Here is a 19,338-nt window from a genome sequence, read left to right on the forward strand (position 1 = left end):
ACTCCTTAGGCATTTTGGAAGATCTTGATGATGTGCTACCAATGATGATGGGCATTTTACTTTTTCTAAGGAAGAGTTATCCGCAGGCGATAATTATTGTCCCACTAACAATTTCCTTATTAAATCAATTCCCTTTCTCTTCATACTTAATGTTGTAATCAATAACCTATCAGTTAATAGCTTAATGACGCTAATTAACTACGAACTATTCTGGAAGAAGGCATATTATCTAATGTTATCGACTGATTTCCTTACAGAAATATTTCAAAAAAATATTTTTCTAACAACACAGTGCTCCTCGCCTTTTGAACCTAACGTTTTCGATTCTTTCATAAAGAAATGTAATGTATTATTCTATGAAAATTCATTTTTCTAACAACATAGCGCTCTTAGTGTTAATTTCTTTCTTTTTTTTTCTTTCTTTTTTTTCTTTCTTTTTTCTTTCTCTTTCTTTTTCTTTCTTTTTTTCTTTTTCTTTCTTTTTTTTTCTTTCTTTTTCTTTTCTTTCTCTTTCTTTTTCTTTCTTTTTCTTTCTCTTTCTCTTTCTTTTTCTTTTTCTTTCTTTTTTCTTTTTCTTTCACTTTCTTTTTTTTCTCTTTCTTTTTTTTTCTCTTTCTTTCTCTTTCTCTTTCTTTTTCTTTTTCTTTCTTTTTTTTCTCTTTCTTTTTTTTTTCTCTTTCTTTTTTTTCTCTTTCTTTCCTTCTCTTTCTTTCTTTCCCCTTTTTTTCTTTCTCTTTCTTTTCTTTCTTTCTCTTTCTTTTTTTTTCTTTTTTTTTGTTTCTTGCTTTCTTTCTCATTCTTTTTCCTTACCTTCTTCTCTTTTTCTTTATCTCCTTTTCTTTTTTTTTTATTTCCTTTTATTTTATTTATTTTTTTTTCTTTCTTTTTATTTTAGTCAAATTGTCAATCTTGTTCTGTATAGTTCTACAAAAAACAAGTTTTCCTTCTCTAACAACATAGTGCTCTTAGTTTTATCTTTCTTCAGTTCTTTTCTTTTTTTTTTCTTTCTTTTTATTTTTAGTTAAATTGTCAATCTTGTTCTGAATTCCCAAAACCATGCTGAACTCTATTCATGTGTCTGTCCAAATAAGTTTACTGTCATTTCAACTTATTTACACACGAGTGCATACAAGTTCATGTTAATTTCATTCGGTATGTACAGCAACTTTACAATATTGATTTCCATGGTAATGTTTCGATTGTATCACACATTTGTTTCATCCTGCCACATACTCTGATGTTTATAACTCAAATTTCATGACTCGAGAATAAATATTCAATATAATCATTTTACTCTTTCTGGTTTGTTTTAAGAAACATGTTACTAATGCATATATTTTAAATGTATTTTAAAATCCTAATTAATTAGTTAATGTTCAATTTAATTGAAGTTTATACCATGTTAACGTCATTTAAATTTCTAATGTGCATTGTTTGTAATCTCATTTTTCATCTTTTTCTGGCATATTGCATAAATGATGAAATGATGAATGGATGTAGTTTTGAAGAAGTGACATGCGCAATTGGACTTAATCCTGGATACAATAAGGAACAAAAACTAATCTGCCCCTAAAGAATTAAAAAATTCAAAATTATACTCAAAATAGCACTCCTAACATATTCGTCTTTAAATAGCAATTTGTTTCTTGCTTTTGTAATTCCATCCTAATCTCTATAATTTCGTCATCAGAATACTCACTAAAAAGCTAAAAATATATCCAACAATTTGGCGCCAACGAAGTAATTTCGACGTAGCAAACGGCTTACGACGTAGTTTTACATTTTAACGGAAATTGGAGTAAACGAAATATAAACACTATTTCTTGTTGTCACATTTATGTGAATTGTTTTGCTAGAGTGGGTTCTATTACTAATTCAAAATGGATGAATGAACGCATTTGAATTGTTAATAATTTAACTTTCTGATCGTGACAAGCGACTAAACCCAGTCTAAGATAAAGACTGAATTTGATAGGAAAATCGGACAACAAACAAATTAATCGTGATGTTGGATTTGAAGCACGTTAAGTACTGTACGCAAATGCATAAATCAACAGCCATGTCATGCTTGTCATCCGTAGTTACTGCGCATGAGCATAAGATCTACTACAAAGCATTCATTTAAAACACTATTTTCTAATGTAACTAATAAAGTGCTTAAGTATTTAGAATTTTAGAACTTGAATTGTTATATATCCCTGCTGCGCATGTCTGGACTAAATTTGATTTACTAGTATGGTTATATTGAAACTACTGCGAAAACGATTTCCATTTTTATTCAGATGTTGAAAATGTTAAAAGTGTCAAACGAATTGCTCGGGGTTGGTAATGCAATATTCCTCGCCTATATGTATTATAGATTTAAACCTTTTATATTTTTTTTAAACATCCTATGACATGACCATATTTAGTAATAATAGGGTTATTTTGTAGTAATGTGACGTCATATTTCCAATAACTGCCTGTTTAATTTGTGTAGTTGTTGAAATAAAAGTCATGAGGAAAATTCGTTCGATTTTAATAGTAAAAATTGTCAATAGACATCGACCTTTGGGCTTAATGTGTTCATGTTGGCATGTTTCGTGTATTACTATTAAATCGACATGCGCACAAATGTGAAATGTTGAGGTGCAAAGGTAATAAAAAACGTACATATAGCGAAATCAAAAGCAATGGATCATCCGAACTGTCGCTTTTGATTGGTCAAATTATTTGTGCGATGTCCTAGTGGAGAGCAAGCTTAGATGTATCAAACCTGACTCCTAAAAAAAGAGGCTAAAGATTCCCTGGACTCTAGCATCTTTAATTCAAACCGTTGTCAGAAGTTGGTTATTTTGTCGATAGTTTTCTAGTGTGATTTCTTTAGTTTTATGCTGATAAAACAATCATAATTCAATTTTAAGTCTAATTCAATACACCGATATTTATATTTACCTTTGTAATGAAAAAATATCATTGACAGAATAAGATGCCACGTGATCTAATTACTGAAATCCAATATGATCTATTATGGAGTAATTATGTAATACATATAAGTTACAAAATGTTAATGGGGTAGCGAGTATCACAGTGATGCCCAATCAACCCTGTGACTTTTTCGACAAAACAAAACGATGTCGAGTTAAGCTTTGCCGACGCGTGTTTTAAATTTAATCCTGTTACAGTGTTTTGTTACGAGTTAGAGTAAACTTGTATTTCTGCGCATGCGTAAGAAGTAAAACGGTAACTAGTTCATGCTTTATTAATGTCATGTCTGTGAAATATGACACCACAGTGTTTCAAAACTATAATAACATAATAAATATTCATACATTTAATCATCCAAATTGTGAAAGTATCATGACGTATATAATAATGATAAGAAGATAATATTTGACTTACCTCCGAAGATTCTTGATTTCCTTTTGTACTGGGTCGTGTTCTTAAAAGATACGGAAAGTTTATATGTGCGATGATCGAGTTAAAATTAACCGGGTCAAGAGCTGGTTGTAGAAAGGTCACACATTCACTCATGTTCAAATTTTTTGTTTCACTTCCTTGCGTTAAAAATCTTAGAACAGAGTGTCCGGCTTGTATAATAGTTAAACTCCGGTCAAAAACAACATGAAACGGAAACGATTTACAGAAGGTCGGTATTTTCACTCTGGATTCTCCACTAGCGGTTGAGAGGTTGTGCTTTCCTCCAATGAGATCGATCGATTTGTGATCGGATAACGGATGGATAGAGTAAATGCCAGGAGAGCCATTTTCTGAGTTCGTTCTTGTTACGTCGACATATGTATTGAAAAGTAGATAAGAAATCATTTTTAGCTGGCCCACCATACTATCTCGTAGAAGTTCGCTGTCCGAATAAAAGTATAAACGTAACGAATCCGGCTGACGTGAACATCGAAAATACGATAACTGAATGAATAAAGGGAAAACATTATTACATTTTGTCCAAGTACTCTCACTTGCACTGATGAAGGGCTAGTGTTGCCCGAAAGCTCTGTTAATTTTTCTGGCTGTTTTACTTTAGTTTTTACGTTTTGATTTAACTTTTTGCTTATTTTATGTTCTCCATTGAGATCCAGCCACTGATACCCACAGCATTGTAATATTTTCAGTAATTTAATAATAATAATTTATATAATAATAATAATATAATAATTTTAATAAATAGTAATTTGGATTTAAAATTAATAAATTGTATTTTTTTTATCTGCGATTTGAGGAAATGTTTGAAAGGATGGTGAAATTGTCGAAAGCCGTTTAAAAAAAAAGATACATGATATGTATTTGTAGTTATTTCTAGTGATTGATAAGTATGAAAGGAAGAATCTAGATATCAATAAATAACCACTAAATTAGGGTGTCGTAAAAATAAGTAAAGACATTTATTATACTTACTTTTTCTTGTCTAATGTTTCCACACTCTTTTACGTATTGCTGCAGTCCATCTAAATTACTGTAAAAATCGAACAAAGTTCCTCCGATTGTACCTAAGTCGCGGCGGTGTTTTTCAAAACACAGACAAAAAAATTCTTCTCCAAAACGCTCAATTAAAACAGGGTACTCAACACCTGTGGAATAGAGATAAAGATTGTTAATGCTGGTTTATCTTTTTTGAAGAAGAAAAGAAGAAATTTTAAATTTTACAATTTCTGTATGTTTTTTGCTTTTCCTCGCACCATTTTATTACTTATAATACCGTAATATAAATACATATCATGTTTTGTGTATAAATGTATAATAATAATAATAAAAATAATGTAATAAATATGAATAAATGATAATGTTATAACATTGTATTACTTAATAGGATGTCTCTGTACAGCGTTAGCATCGTCATAATCGCTTGAAGATTAACAAATTAATTAAAAGTTTTAAAAATAGACAAGAAATATTTCTTGCCGCTCGACTTTTTGACGTAACAGTTTAATTGATTCTTCATTAAATGATGTTGTTTTGATTTGATTGAGCATGCTCAGTCCGAGTTTCCAAATATCCATTTTGTTTAGCCGTAATAAACAAAAAGCTAGTACTGTTTCCTAATGATTCCGTTCTCTTGGATATAACTGCCTAAAGGACCGGCGCGAAAAGTATGCCTACAAAATGAACACACGATTTTAAAAAGAATCGAGTTTAAATCTCGCAATCTAAAAATAGGCCGGTTGGCTTGATAAGTTGAAGTATTACCAATTCAATCAAGTTGATTAAATGATCAGTCTGTAAATTAAAATACAGTTCCTTTCAAAATTAAACATGCACTACTTAATTACTGACATCTACCAGTACGCTTTAAACATATACCGTAATTAATGAATGTATCACCATTAGTATTCTTCATCTATTCTATTCATTGACTTCCGCACGAAAGTAACCAAACCTAATAAGGTTCTGTCACGTGATTATTAATTGAAAATAGCGTGTCGCGTTTTCATTAAGATACATGTAATTATTTGTCAAATTGATTGTATCAAGTCTTAATTAATGACGGCACACTGTCACCTTTGCAGTTCAAGTAACCATATCTCAATAAGACCATTCTCTACTGATTTCAATGATTAAAGATTGTGATGAGTTACAATGTTGATTGCTCGCATTCTGTCCGTTTGTGTTTGGTTTTAATCTCATCGGCGTACTATACCAGATTAAATTGTTGCAGTGTTGACAAGTTTTATTCCGCTCTCAACGATATTACATTTTACACTTCATTAAAAGAAACATTAAATTGGGGCAAATTATAGATCAGCAATGGCTGGTTTCCACTATGGCATAACACAAGGACGTACGCGCAATGCAAGGACGTACGCGGAAAGCAATTAGTTTGACCAATCACAAGCGAGAGTTTGGACAATTTTTCGCTTTGTGATTATTGGACAATCGACTTGTTATGTCCTTACGTTGCGTCCTATTTGGAACCAAGCGTATGCATGGTAGAAATAATATACGGTTCCGTAAGAAATCAAATTCATTATTTAATTACCAATAGGCTGGCTATACATACTTACCAAGAGTTACAGAGGCAGCATTTAGTAATCGTCTAAATTCATCTTCACAGAACATTCTATACGCATCGCCGTCTATACTAACGTTATTCATGTGAAGACTGTAGAATAGATTGAAAGTTTTGAAAATTAAATTTGGCAGGTTAAGATGTAATCGAATACACTTAAATGCCACTTGATATGTGAAGGTGTGTATATAAGTGTGATCGAACCTTTAACTGTCTAAAATAACATTGTAATTATAATCAAATGATATAAATACAAGGGAAAGGCAAATAAAACTTAATCGCCTTAATAACAATTTGTAGCTTAAGGTGAAGACACCAATGGGGTTTGAACCCGAGGAGATTCGATAAAAATATATTGGTATCTATGCTGTGTTATGATGCAGATTAGTGGGCTTATGAGTAAATGTACAGAGAATCTTTCGCTGGTAAACGGTACTATGTAAATTCTACTTTCTCATCGGCCTATTATGATCTATTTATAGCACGATAGTGCATGCGATGACATCACTGGATTTATTTTGACAGATGATGAACCGTTTCTAAAACAGTTCTTTGCTCGACAACTTGTTCCATTGGAATACTGTCCATTTAAAAAGAAGACAACTTCTTGAAATGGCCATAATATCTTGATCTTTGAATTCAATGGGTATATGGTTTAATATGTATTTTAATCTACGTTTCTACAATACGACGCGCAGCGCAAGCGAGTTGACCAATCACACGCGGCAGTTGGATGATCCATCGCGTCGGGATTGGTCAAAGTATGTGCTGCGTCCTATTTGGAAGTAAGCTTATGGGTATGAACGTAGTAACGGTTTAATAATAATATTCAATTCGTTTTTATGTCAGGTGTTTATACCCGGAATGGGAGCATCGTTCAAATCAACATTCGTTGAAATCCAATGTCCTAAATCAATTTGAAAACATCCCAAAACATCAGGATTAATTAATTGTCAGATATGACTTATGGAATATCTTGCAATAGTTGGCGATCTGAACATAGAGTTTTGTTGACTTAGCTACAAAAACAATATTTTATCAAAGTGAGAAATGTTGATGATATTTATGAGTAGCCGTGGGCCAAAGCTGCAATGACAAAAAGTCAACGGTGTAACGCAAAGTGTTGTTTATTTAGAAAGTGCGACGCGATGTTCGAAACGGCAAATGCCTCCTGGCAATTAACAATGTTCGTGTTTATGTCTATATTTCTTGGTGTAAAACAATATATGGTTTAATGCTCTGATATTATACATTTTCTGAATTTATGACGAGTTCGCGTCATACAACGCGTCAGAAATACTTTTAAAAGTATGGTTGACGCGTATTTGATTTGGTATTTAATTTCAAACGGAATGGGTCTTTCCAAATTTATGAGAAAATACTCACCATAGTTCGGGAATTGGATGATGATAGCCCGTATACACTCGACGAAGAACATCGATCATAAACTCATTCTACAGATATAAACAAAAGTATTTTAATACACATGTTAAAATATATATAATAAATCTGCAAAAATAATTAAATTTTGATTTAGATTGTATATTTTATTGATTGATTGACATGGTGTTGATTTTTACTGACGTCATGCTTTTTAAGGTCTAGTTCACACTAGTGGACTGAAAAGAATTGTGGGTTTTTGATTGACAATGGAGAAAAGAACATGGATGTAGGAGGAGTGTTGTATTGATTGATAGGTCCGATATAATGCTGAAACAGTTTAAAGTGTTTGGTCAAGATAAGAATTGAATAATATTGACGGCCAGTGTTTAAATAATCGATCCTCATGATAAACTATCATATATTTAACTATACTATTTAATAGTCTTCAATTTAAAACGACTTTTTGGCGCGTGCGAACTTAATCTTGTAAACAGTGCATACTTGAGGGTAGAAAAGTGTTACCCCGGTGCTATGTTAATCTGTGCCTTTTTGTTATTGACATTTAGACGACAAATTATGGGTAGCCCAGACATGAAACTATGAATTCTGACGTGACCAAGGCAGGCGGGTTAAAGGTCGTGGATAATGTAGTTTGAGTTCTGGGAAATTCACAACACCCCGAATAACATGTCCCCTTTTACCACCAGAGAGCAATCCTTTGGCGATTCTCATAAAACGAATTCAGTAAAATATTCATACTTAAAGGTCAAGTGTATTGTCAACCGTATCTTTTAGGTTTTAGATTACAAACAGTGAAATCGGCGTGTTTTTTAGGCCTACTTTTTGAAGATGGGCCATTTAGTTAATTCTGCACTTTTTCAAACTAATCATTATTAATATTCCATGCTAATGTATAGCCTATCTCAAATGTATCAACTATCATAACATAAGTAGGCCTATAACTGTTGATTTTACAGTAACGTTTCATAGAAAACCCCCAATCAGCAAATAGAGGGTTGGGTAGGCTATGCCATTGCTACTACTAACTACACACTAGCAACAGCGATGAGCGCAGACGCAATGTACTGATGTATTAATAATATTAATGATCAATACAATGTAATGGTCAATGAGGAGATACTCATAAACTTGCTACGCCCCAACCATGTATTATAGAATAACACCAACGACATCTTATTTCACGGTGACCTGGGAGTCAAGCAATTTACCCAACACTTATTGATGCTTAAAATTGTTTGCACTTCGCAATTCAACAGGTGATCCTCGTGTTTGCATTTTCATCTTCAGGGACCGTAAGTTAATACTGTTCGTCAAACTGTGAACATATTGACCTAGTGATCTTGCAAACACCAGCATCGAACCATATGAACATTTATAAAGAGTATAGGAATTTATAAGAGCGAATAAAAATGTCTTTTCAACAGGTTCTCGAAATTAAAAACAAATAAACTGGGATTGTAATAGTACAGTTGCGTTGTACTTTTAATCTTAGTCATTGAGACCTATGGAAACATGTTTATCAATACTAATGTTATACATGCCATCTCTGTGTGAATTACCTAATAATATAATAACAATATATTTATTTATTTTACAACAACGTTGTTTATAAACATAATTTATTAAGCTTGGGAATCTCTTCAACATTTTGTATGACTGTATTTTCTGATATTTAGTTTTTTTCCAACTTACCCAGCAGATAAAATTATGCCGAGAACCATCCTTGGAATAATTTTGTTTCATGAAACCAGATCCTTGCGGGGACCGAGGTTCTCATCAACTCACACAGCAGCTAAGTTTGTACCGAGTACCACCCTTGGAATAATCCCCTTGTTTTTGTTTGGTTTATGTCATGAGCATCCACCATATTGTAATTCTGAACAATTATGACGACAAATGCACTCCATAAACCGTTGGAATGAAACCAGATCATTGCGGGGACCGAGGTTCCCATTAAATTAAATAAGTTGCTTTGATAACTTGACATGAGCAAATTCGCTTTACTTTATAGGCCTAACGTTCAACTTCTATGAATGTTGGTCTTTGTAGCCTACTTTTCGCGCTTTAATCAAGATTCGTTTTGATGGAAAATAACTTGTCACAAGTTTGTCGTCTTTGGAATGCATTCGTATATTTATACACCGAGCTGTTGGCTTTATGAACAGTCATTTAAATATATAAGAAACGTTTTAGTTTGTAACTGTATATACAATTATGGGATTGGATGCGGCAATAAAACATGTTACAATTAAAATAGCTAATGCGTTACGATAGTAAATTTGTGTATGTGTTTGTTGCATAAACATAATGTACAGCTTGATCTGGCATTACAAAACGTAGGATGATGAAAGACAAAACGCGTTTGTAACTATATGTTGTCTTTCATGACATCTGGCGCTATGGTATAAGGCCTACCAGCATTTTTGAATTAAAACTCGTTTGTAACGATACGTCTCTCATGACATCTGACGGTATGGCATTAAGCCTACCAGCTTTTCTGAAATGGAAACGCGTTTATAACGATAGTTCTCTCATCACCTCACATGTATGGTATTAAGCCCACCAGCTTCTGACGGAAACGCGTTTATTCTACATAGTTTATTTATTGTATTGAGAGTGGTCCATCCAGCTGAATCATGATCATTATAATGATATGTCTTTTATCATGTGGCTGCATTTGACAATGTAGGCCCAACAGTATCATTTGGCGGAAAACGCGTTTATAACGGATTGCCTATCAGCGTCAGATCTCGAGTATGTCTTTTATCATGTGGCTGCATTTAATATGTAGGCCCAACAGTATCTGATCTGGCGAAAAACGCGTATATAACGGATTGCCTATCAGCGTCAGATCCCGAGTATGACGTAATAATAGGCCCATCGGCTACTGATTTATTGGCCTTGCGCTAGCGAGGAGTTACCAAAATATTATTGTGTTTTCTTCTATGAGATTTATCGTACTCTTGGGCGATGTTTTATTTCTAGCTAGGCTGTCATCATCCTTTCGAATGACAGACGTGTTTCCATCTCCTAGCTAGCTATTAACTGCCTAGTTTGCTTTGATTTATATGCCACGATAAATATACCTGCATGGCATTGTTCTTTGGTATTTTGACGACGTGATGATTGCCAATGATGCGCGTATATTGCTGTCTTTTACGCGGTTGTGAAATATTTACGTCACGCTTAATCTACCGCAGATTTACGGTAGTTGCGAGTCCACATTTTAGGGGGTTTGGACTCGTAAGGCGACTCAATGAATCTATCAAGGGTACATGTACAAATTAGTTTGACAAAAAAAGTGTGATGTGCCAAAATATGGTAGTGTTATGGTAAAATATGGTATTGTGTTATGACATCATATATTATTGTTCATATATGGGCATATCACATTTTTTTGTCACATAAAGTTTGATAGTGTAGATAAAGGCTTTAGCCGAGATATTCCGATTATCAGAAATTGTCGGCAACGCATCACAACTATTAATTACGAATAAGTGTTAGTGAACATTTAGCTATCTGGATATCTGCATCATTAATTTGACATCTATAACAATGATTAATGATGGACACTTCGCCTCACGATATCAATTATCATTCTCTTCATCATTCAACGGTGACAGAAGAATTACAGTTAAAATCTGCAGTCAAAAAATCATATATCTGTCATCAGCATTAGAAATAACTATTGCAAAATGTCTGACTTGGAATCTCTGTTATAATTTACTCGTACGTACCCCTCACTGAGGTTACTAATTCTCATTCCATTATTTAAAATAAATTGTCAATGGTTGAGAAGAACTTTGTATCTAAAGTTAATTCAATTATCTTTCGTGAACAATATATATTGATGAATATTCAGCTCTTTAAATGAAAAATTTAATAAAATGAAAAAATAATATTAAAAACATGATGAATAATGGAATCGATTATAATGTAATTAACTTAAAAAAATATCAAAAGAATCGGTCGAAGAACAAATATTATATGGCTTGACTAATTACCATTACAATATAAAAAAACAAAAACAAAAAAACCAAGAAACCACGGAGATTTTTAACTTTGATATTTCCATCAACCAAACTGATTTAGTTTTTGCTAAAAGTTAATTCAGTTCTCTCCTATGAGAGATGTTATTTAGTGTGGCTTATATACGGGCCACAAGATACCATGAACATTAGATAGGTACAATTTACGTGATCTGTATGCACATAAAATAAATCTGGAAAGTGAGAACTACAGTACTGCCCAGATTTCAAAATTGTTGAAATAGAAATTCTTTGAATAATTTTTATATGATTTTTTCATCAAACCATGATTAACAGACAGACTGACTGTCGACCGAATGACCGGTTGATTATGAATGTTGATTGGACACCGTCCTCTTAAAAGTTATATGTTTCATGTCATTCAAAAATGATTACAAATAAATCGAAAGTTCAGGATAGAGTTTTAATACGACTGAACTCGCTGTAACACCTTTTCTATTAATTTTTATCAGCATTTCCTTTCATAAATGACATAAAATGAAACAAATGATTAAAATAATGCATTTGAGGATGAAATTGCAATTTTGACAATCTATTCTTAGATTGTTTTATTACTAAAGCCTATGTTCCATTAGCCAATATATTTACGCGAATCCAACATTCATGAGAGCTGATTGGTTACGGATTTGTTGTACGTATCACAGAAAGAAGGTAAACATATTAATACGCATGCGCAGTAGTAATCGCTTTCGGTACGCGCGAATAAAGCGGGATTTAGACCTCTATCAAAGTTTAGATGATATGAACCACACCTTTTTATTTATGTGATTGAAATATTCAAAAATATTTTCTAGCGACGTTAATTTTACATGATACTTATACTTAAATTGATTTTAAAACAAAATATTTCTACGGATTTTATTTATTTCGTCTAGTCGTCAGTGCGACAACTTTCATCATAATGCGACAGATTTTACTTTGTGATATCACAATGAAAACCGGTCTTCGTACGCACAGTATACAATATTATATCAGTGAAATTTCACTTTTCTCTGATTATATGTTCCCTCTAAATATCATATGCTAATGTTTAATTATGTCAGTTTAATCCTAATTAAAATAAGTATAATGTAGGCCTACAAGTTGATTTTAGACTTCCCATCAGCCCTGTCGATTCTCGGTACTGTATGTGTGTCATAGAATAGACAAATCTTATTGATACAATATCACATGTGAAACACATGTTAAGCCATAGATACCGTGCTAAGATTTCGACATTGAGTTATTCATTTTGATTGTTATCTAGAGTTCTTAAATACTGGTTTGTTTAAAGTAATTGATAGATAATGATGACCTGGAAATCCTAATCTTCAGGTCTACCGATCCAAATTGTCCTCAAGAGCTTGGCATTTCAATGCAACTCTTTCTAAAATAATAATAATATCCTGGATTTATATAGCGACTAATGGTGTGAAACCTCTTAGAGCTGAACATTATTACCCCAGTAATATTTTCCTGATCAAACACGTATGCAAACATACTCCCATAATGTAGCAAAGCGGGTTTCCATTTATACACATGGGTGGAGAGAAGTGAAATGAGTGAAGTATCTTGCCTAAGGATACAAGCAATGCGCCATTGGACACCGCGCCACACGCCCTTACAAATCTAATCTGAAACAAAGGCCATGATTATAACACAAGCATTTCTGTATTTGCACGAATGCCGATAAAACTTGAAATAGATTCAGTAGTAAAGATCGAGTTACATGACTTATAATGAGATGCAGATCTTCATAATATTATCTGACATTTTGTTCTTTTTTTATATAGATGTTGACAGGACCACAATGTAAAACAGATACACTGTTATCTGATTGTTTTATCCTGTATAAATATATTATTTATTTATTTATTAGATGTTAATCCATTGAATAAGACAAAAGCTTGATTTGCATTTAAGATGCTTGACTATCGGTAGGTCTTTTGGCAAAACTAAGTGATCTCTAATTTAACTATTTATATAATAACCTGATTACATAATATTCTGTTTCCGTTGTTGTGGTGTTGTGTAGTATGATCTTTCAAATAATTGTAATTCTTAACCTAAGTTCTTCTTTCGTTGTTGTGTCATCGCATGGCTGTTCCCATGTAAGGAAAAGACAATCCTAAAAGACTGGTCTTGACACTCTTCTCAGCTCAGGATTTGAACTTCAATGAGGTTCAATAAGTTATCTTTTAGAAAACTTACTACATTTGGTTTATTATGTTTTCTTTCAGAATATTTATTTCTTAAAATACCTTAAACATATTTAAACCGATATTTCAAATTTCTTTGTACAACATTTTGTAATAAATATTCTTCTTTCTTTTCCTTCTCCATAGATATATGCTTATACACCCGATTTACAGCTTTCATTAGGTAGACACGTATATAAATGACTCTCAATAGTCCGTTAAGATCTACCTAATGACAGCTGCAAACTCGTATCTAGATGACTGTCAACAGTCAGTTAAAATTTACCTAATGACAGCTGCAAACTCGTATCTAGATGACTGGCAATAGTCAGTTAAGTTCTAACTAATGACAGTTTCAGACTCGTATCTAGATGACTCTCAATAGTCAGTTAAGATCTACCTAATGACAGCTGTAGACTCGTATCTAGATGACTCTCAATAGTCAGTTAAGTTCTACCTAATGACAGATGTAGACTCGTATCTAGATGACTCTCAATAGTCAGTTAAGATCTACCTAATAACAGCTGTAGACTAGTATCTAGATGACTGTCAATAGTCAGGTAAGATATACCTAATGACAGCTGCAGACTGGTATCTAGATGACTGTCAATAGTCAGTTAAGATCTACCTAATGACAGATTCAGACTCGTATCTAGATGACAGTCAATAGTCAGTTAAGATCTACCTAATGACAGCTGTAGACTCGTATCTAGATGACTTTCAATAGTCAGTTAAGATCTACCTAATGACAGCTGTAGACTAGTATCTAGATGACTGTCAATAGTCAGGTAAGATATACCTAATGACAGCTGCAGACTGGTATCTAGATGACTGTCAATAGTCAGTTAAGATCTACCTAATGACAGCTGTAGACTCGTATGTAGATGACTGTCAATAGTCAGTTAAGATCTACCTATTGACAGCTGCAGACTGGTATATTATATGACTGTCAATAGTCAGTTAAGATTTACCTAATGACAGATGCAGACTCGTATCTAGATGACTGTCAATAGTCAGTTAAGATCTACCTAATGACAGCTGCAGACTCGTATCTAGATGACTCTCAATAGTCAGTTAAGTTCTACCTAATGACAGCTGCAGACTCGTATCTAGATGACTCTCAATAGTCAGTTAAGTTCTACCTAATGACAGCTGTAGACTCGTATCTAGATGACTCTCAATAGTCAGTTAAGATCTACCTTATGACAGCTGTAGACTAGTATCTAGATGACTGTCAATAGTCAGGTAAGATATACCTAATGACAGCTGCAGACTCGTATCTAGATGACTCTCAATAGTCAGTTAAGTTCTACCTTATGACAGCTGTAGACTAGTATCTAGATGACTCTCAATAGTCAGTTAAGATCTACCTTATGACAGCTGTAGATTAGTATCTAGATGACTCTCAATAGTCAGTTAAGTTCTACCTTATGACAGCTGTAGACTAGTATCTAGATGACTCTCAATAGTCAGTTAAGATCTACCTTATGACAGCTGTAGACTAGTATCTAGATGACTCTCAATAGTCAGTTAAGATCTACCTTATGACAGCTGTAGACTAGTATCTAGATGACTGTCATTAGTCAGGTAAGATCTACCTATTGACAGCTGCAGACTGGTATAGATGACTGTCAATAGTCAGTTAAGATTTACCTAATAACAGATACAGACTCGTATCTAGATGACTGTCAATAGTCAGTTAAGATCTACCTAATGACAGCTGCAAAATCGGGTGGTTTAATACATCTGACTGCTACTATTTTTTCATGAAAAACACATTTTTCTATGATTTAAGTTTCTACATTTCTCTGTCTCGTTGTTATCACTTCTTATTTCACAAACGAATCATCTCTCAGGATATCTAATAAATTATCTTCGATTTAATAATTATTACTTCAATACCTGAAGCTCAGCATCTTTTCACACGGGGATGTGTCTCGTTAGTTGTAATTAAACACATGGGCAGTATAAATCTAACACACTTGGGCAATGTGATCTTACAAAAGTACCCACTCGGGCAAAAAGTACCATTTTTGGATAATTTATGGCATGATTTAGCAAGTTAAACTTACTGTTATGATAGATTGATGCAAAGGAAAATCTGAAACAAGCATACTTTTGACATCATTATATAACAAGAGGTGAGAATAAAGTTGAACAAAGACACAATTAACCTTCTGTCGCATTGTTTGTATTTAATACGACCATAGGTTATGGTTTACAGGACTAGCGCCCGAAAGCGGTAACATACAGGATGATGTTCGAGTGACTTTACATCCAATGTAAAGCATATGAATTTCTAATAATTACTTATCATTTTTATATAAAGAAAATGTATTGTTTTTATACTATATAATTTGTGTTACATTTTCCCCCATACTTTACATTTGCCAAAAGCAAAACTCTTAATGATACAAAAAATCCGATTTATTTTGTGCGAAGTCCGGAAATAGTAATTACTATAAACTCGTTACCCCCAGGGTTGTGTATGGGGTGTTTTCATTAGGACATTTTCTATGATTGCGCGATTAGATCATTATATTTCCCACTTAAAATTTGCCAATCGCAAAACTATTAATGATACAAGAAATCGGATTTACTTTGTGCAAAGTCCGGAAATAGTACTGTAATTATATAATATAACTCATGCGACCGATCGTTACCCCAGGGTTGTGTATGGGATGCTTTCTGGAGGACGTTTCTATGATTAAGCGCGATTAGATCATCGAGTCATTACCCTGGGAATCATTTATCAGTTATGGGCAACTTACGCTGTGATTTATTCTACGCGCGGGAAACATGCAAGGGTGAAACCGCCTCTGACATTTGTATTAGAATTAGATAGGGATGTTATTAGTATAGGATTTGAAATAAAGACTGTACGTTTGTTTAAGAAATATCATCTTTACGCTGACCAACCAAGAACGTTACAATTTTTTTTGAATCACGTATTTGTGTACGTAAACTAAAATTGCTGGAAATAACATCAATAATCAATCCACCCGTTTTATGCGTCTCCACATACCGTCAGTGACGCCATAAAAACAACATGCGCGTCTTATCAACTTTTTCCCGCGTGCGTTAATTTTAAGTCTGCTACGCGAAGGTAAAACTTGCAGTATCAGGCGTATTTTCTTTCGCAAAGAATAAATTAGAAAAGAGAAATAGATCACTGTTCACTTTATTAGTACAACATAGTGATAAATAAATAATTATATCGGAAAACCACATCTCGCAAAAATGTTATTCTGCTTTTAGAAAGCACTTGGGAATGATCACACTTCGCATACATTACGATGACGACTCAGCCGTGAAATACAACACTTGTAATATAACTACATTTTATACTAATTTTTGTTTGTTTTTAAGTACAAATCGTTACTATCGATTAGATATATGCAAATCATTACAACTTTGACCTTGACAAATTCTCATCATAACCTCTGTAATTTGGAAAGGTTCATTGGTTGAAATAACAGCCTAATTATAGGCAATTTTGTAATTATAATGCACGAAGAGTTCAACTCATTAAGGCTACAGTACAAAGGATACGTGTGCAAACAAATGGCACGCGTGCGTACAAATGGAACGCGTGTGTAAAAATGACACGCGTGCGTACAAATGTTGTTGATTTATCTGCTATACAAACAATGGCGGTATGAAATTGCATGTATTGAGCCTAAATCATTCCATTGCGCTTAATGTCTCATTTGTGTTCTTTTTGTGCACAATCTTGAGGGGTCTGCCCGGTATGTTTTCTCCCAATCGTGTTTTATTAATAATCAGCATAGACCTATCCAATATAGGCCCCATTAAATGTTGAGTCTTGCCCTAGGCTACTATTCATGGATCTATAAACTTGGTTTATTTATAGCTCCATGTTATGATCAATACTCAATACTTGCATTAATTCAGTGTAGTGAAGCCCATCTTCCAGAACCAAAACCGACAGGAATCCGTGAAATGATTTGCTTAAAATCCTTCTAAACTACGTAGGCTACTAATATTATTATAAACATTAAATATAATTCCACAAATTACTATGTTGACGCTGCTAAACGTGTAGGCTTATTGGTACACAAGAAATTACAGGCTATAGCTATCGTGTCAACAAGTAAACATTAGACTGATAAAATCTAGATAATTTATTACAATCAACAAGAACCGTTTAAAATCATATTAATTTGACATAAATTCCCTACACATATTACATGCTTTCTCAACATTAAACCCCAAATTTGGAACCCCCTCTTTCATTTACTTCAACTAACCGTCGAGTTCCACTTTGGCCCTAAGGATAATTATGTTGAAAACCAACCACGTGGCACCCAAAATGTCCCATTGATGTTAAAAGAGAGGTAGATATTATAATGTGTAATTTACTCACCGTTGGACATATGAGGGTAGCTACCCCTTCACTCAAACTCTGCAGATCTAGCTTCTTCCCGCCTTCTTCTTCCTTCCTGTTTCCATTTTGATATTCTGGGCTATGCCCATTTGAAGATCGAACTGGCGATGTATTCATTGTTTCTACTTATTCAAGAACAGATTATTCAGTTTCAAAAATTATTACCTTTTATATCTCAAATGGGGTTTCCTCACGCGATGAATCGATGCCACTGTCAAATGCAAGCAATTATACGCGTACGTAAGCCCTATTAGAATGCTCAGAGTTCTCACGGCAAGCATACATTTAAAAGAAATCAGGAACAACACAATTCAAGTCCCCTGGGTATAGTTCATGACATGAATTAACCCAAGCAGAAAGTGAAGATCGTCGTATTTTGTAAAAACCGCATCAATTAAATACAACCGTTTGTTTCACCTTGATGCATCTTCTCTGCGTACGTTTATCGTAAGCTAACTGGCAGCATGCACACACTGGTCACACTTGCCGCCGCATCCCGAATGACATCCCACACAATAACATTGACGGATGTTTCATCAATATATACCGCGTTGTACCGGTAATGAACAAAACGTTGGCAACGAAACGACTAAATAGCCTGCGCTCATTAAATCATTCACATAATGCAAAATTGTTGGTTAGTGTTCTTCCCTACTAATTGTTTTGTAATGCTAACTTACCCTGCCTCGGAAAAATATCGACTGACGAAGGTTATAGTAGCAAGAAAACGATACCCGACGATGTTATACTTTTCGCTCTGTGCTATCCTTTCCAATTTTGTTAACGTTAACTCGTCGTCGGAAACTCTATCATTCGCCGTCGTCGTATAGGTGGTAAACCATGCACATTTTGTATACCATTCTTATCGCAATTCACTATTAGCTCTTTCAATACCACGATGCAATATTGACAATTCGTGATCCTTTCCACTTTTCTTTTGAATGGCCGATTGAAGCCACTAAAGATTAGGTTATTTTTAGACCCATTCAGCGAAAATCGTTTGATTTGGGGTATTAACAATACTGAACGTATTGGAAAATCTTATGAACGCAAGATGGCGGTATAATCAATTTTTAACGTAACCGAACCATTTTGGATGTTCCGTAATGGGTTTACTAATTGTGACGATAACGTGTCAAACAGAACCCCACTTTATGCTATTAAACTAAATTAGTATACCTAAAGTGAAATAAGCCGGCTAAATCTTTTAAAACTGAATGGATTTGTATCGATGCGTGAGACGGCAAATCGTCAATTACTACCGCGGTCGCTAATAATACGCACAGAGAAGATACTGCGAAA

General features: G+C 33.7%; 1 protein-coding gene across 2 annotated transcripts in view; it reads right to left on the bottom strand.

Moving 5' to 3' along the window:
- The window catches only part of LOC140050195 (guanylate cyclase soluble subunit alpha-2-like), a 32,020-nt gene extending 13,025 nt beyond the window's left edge, over positions 1–18,995 (bottom strand). For both annotated transcript variants that reach the window (XM_072095280.1, XM_072095279.1), the window contains exons 1-5: positions 18,016–18,995; positions 7,385–7,452; positions 5,994–6,091; positions 4,390–4,562; positions 3,382–3,903 (exon numbers count right to left, since the gene is read on the bottom strand). In XM_072095280.1, coding sequence (XP_071951381.1) covers positions 3,382–3,903; positions 4,390–4,562; positions 5,994–6,091; positions 7,385–7,452; positions 18,016–18,153 — 999 coding nt within the window. In that variant the 5' untranslated portion in view covers positions 18,154–18,995. The remainder of the gene's footprint in view (positions 1–3,381; positions 3,904–4,389; positions 4,563–5,993; positions 6,092–7,384; positions 7,453–18,015) is intronic.
- Between the last annotated feature and the right edge of the window lie 343 nt (positions 18,996–19,338).

Source organism: Antedon mediterranea, chromosome 5 (genome assembly GCF_964355755.1).
Source record: "Antedon mediterranea chromosome 5, ecAntMedi1.1, whole genome shotgun sequence".
Classification (NCBI taxonomy): Eukaryota; Metazoa; Echinodermata; class Crinoidea; order Comatulida; family Antedonidae; genus Antedon; species Antedon mediterranea.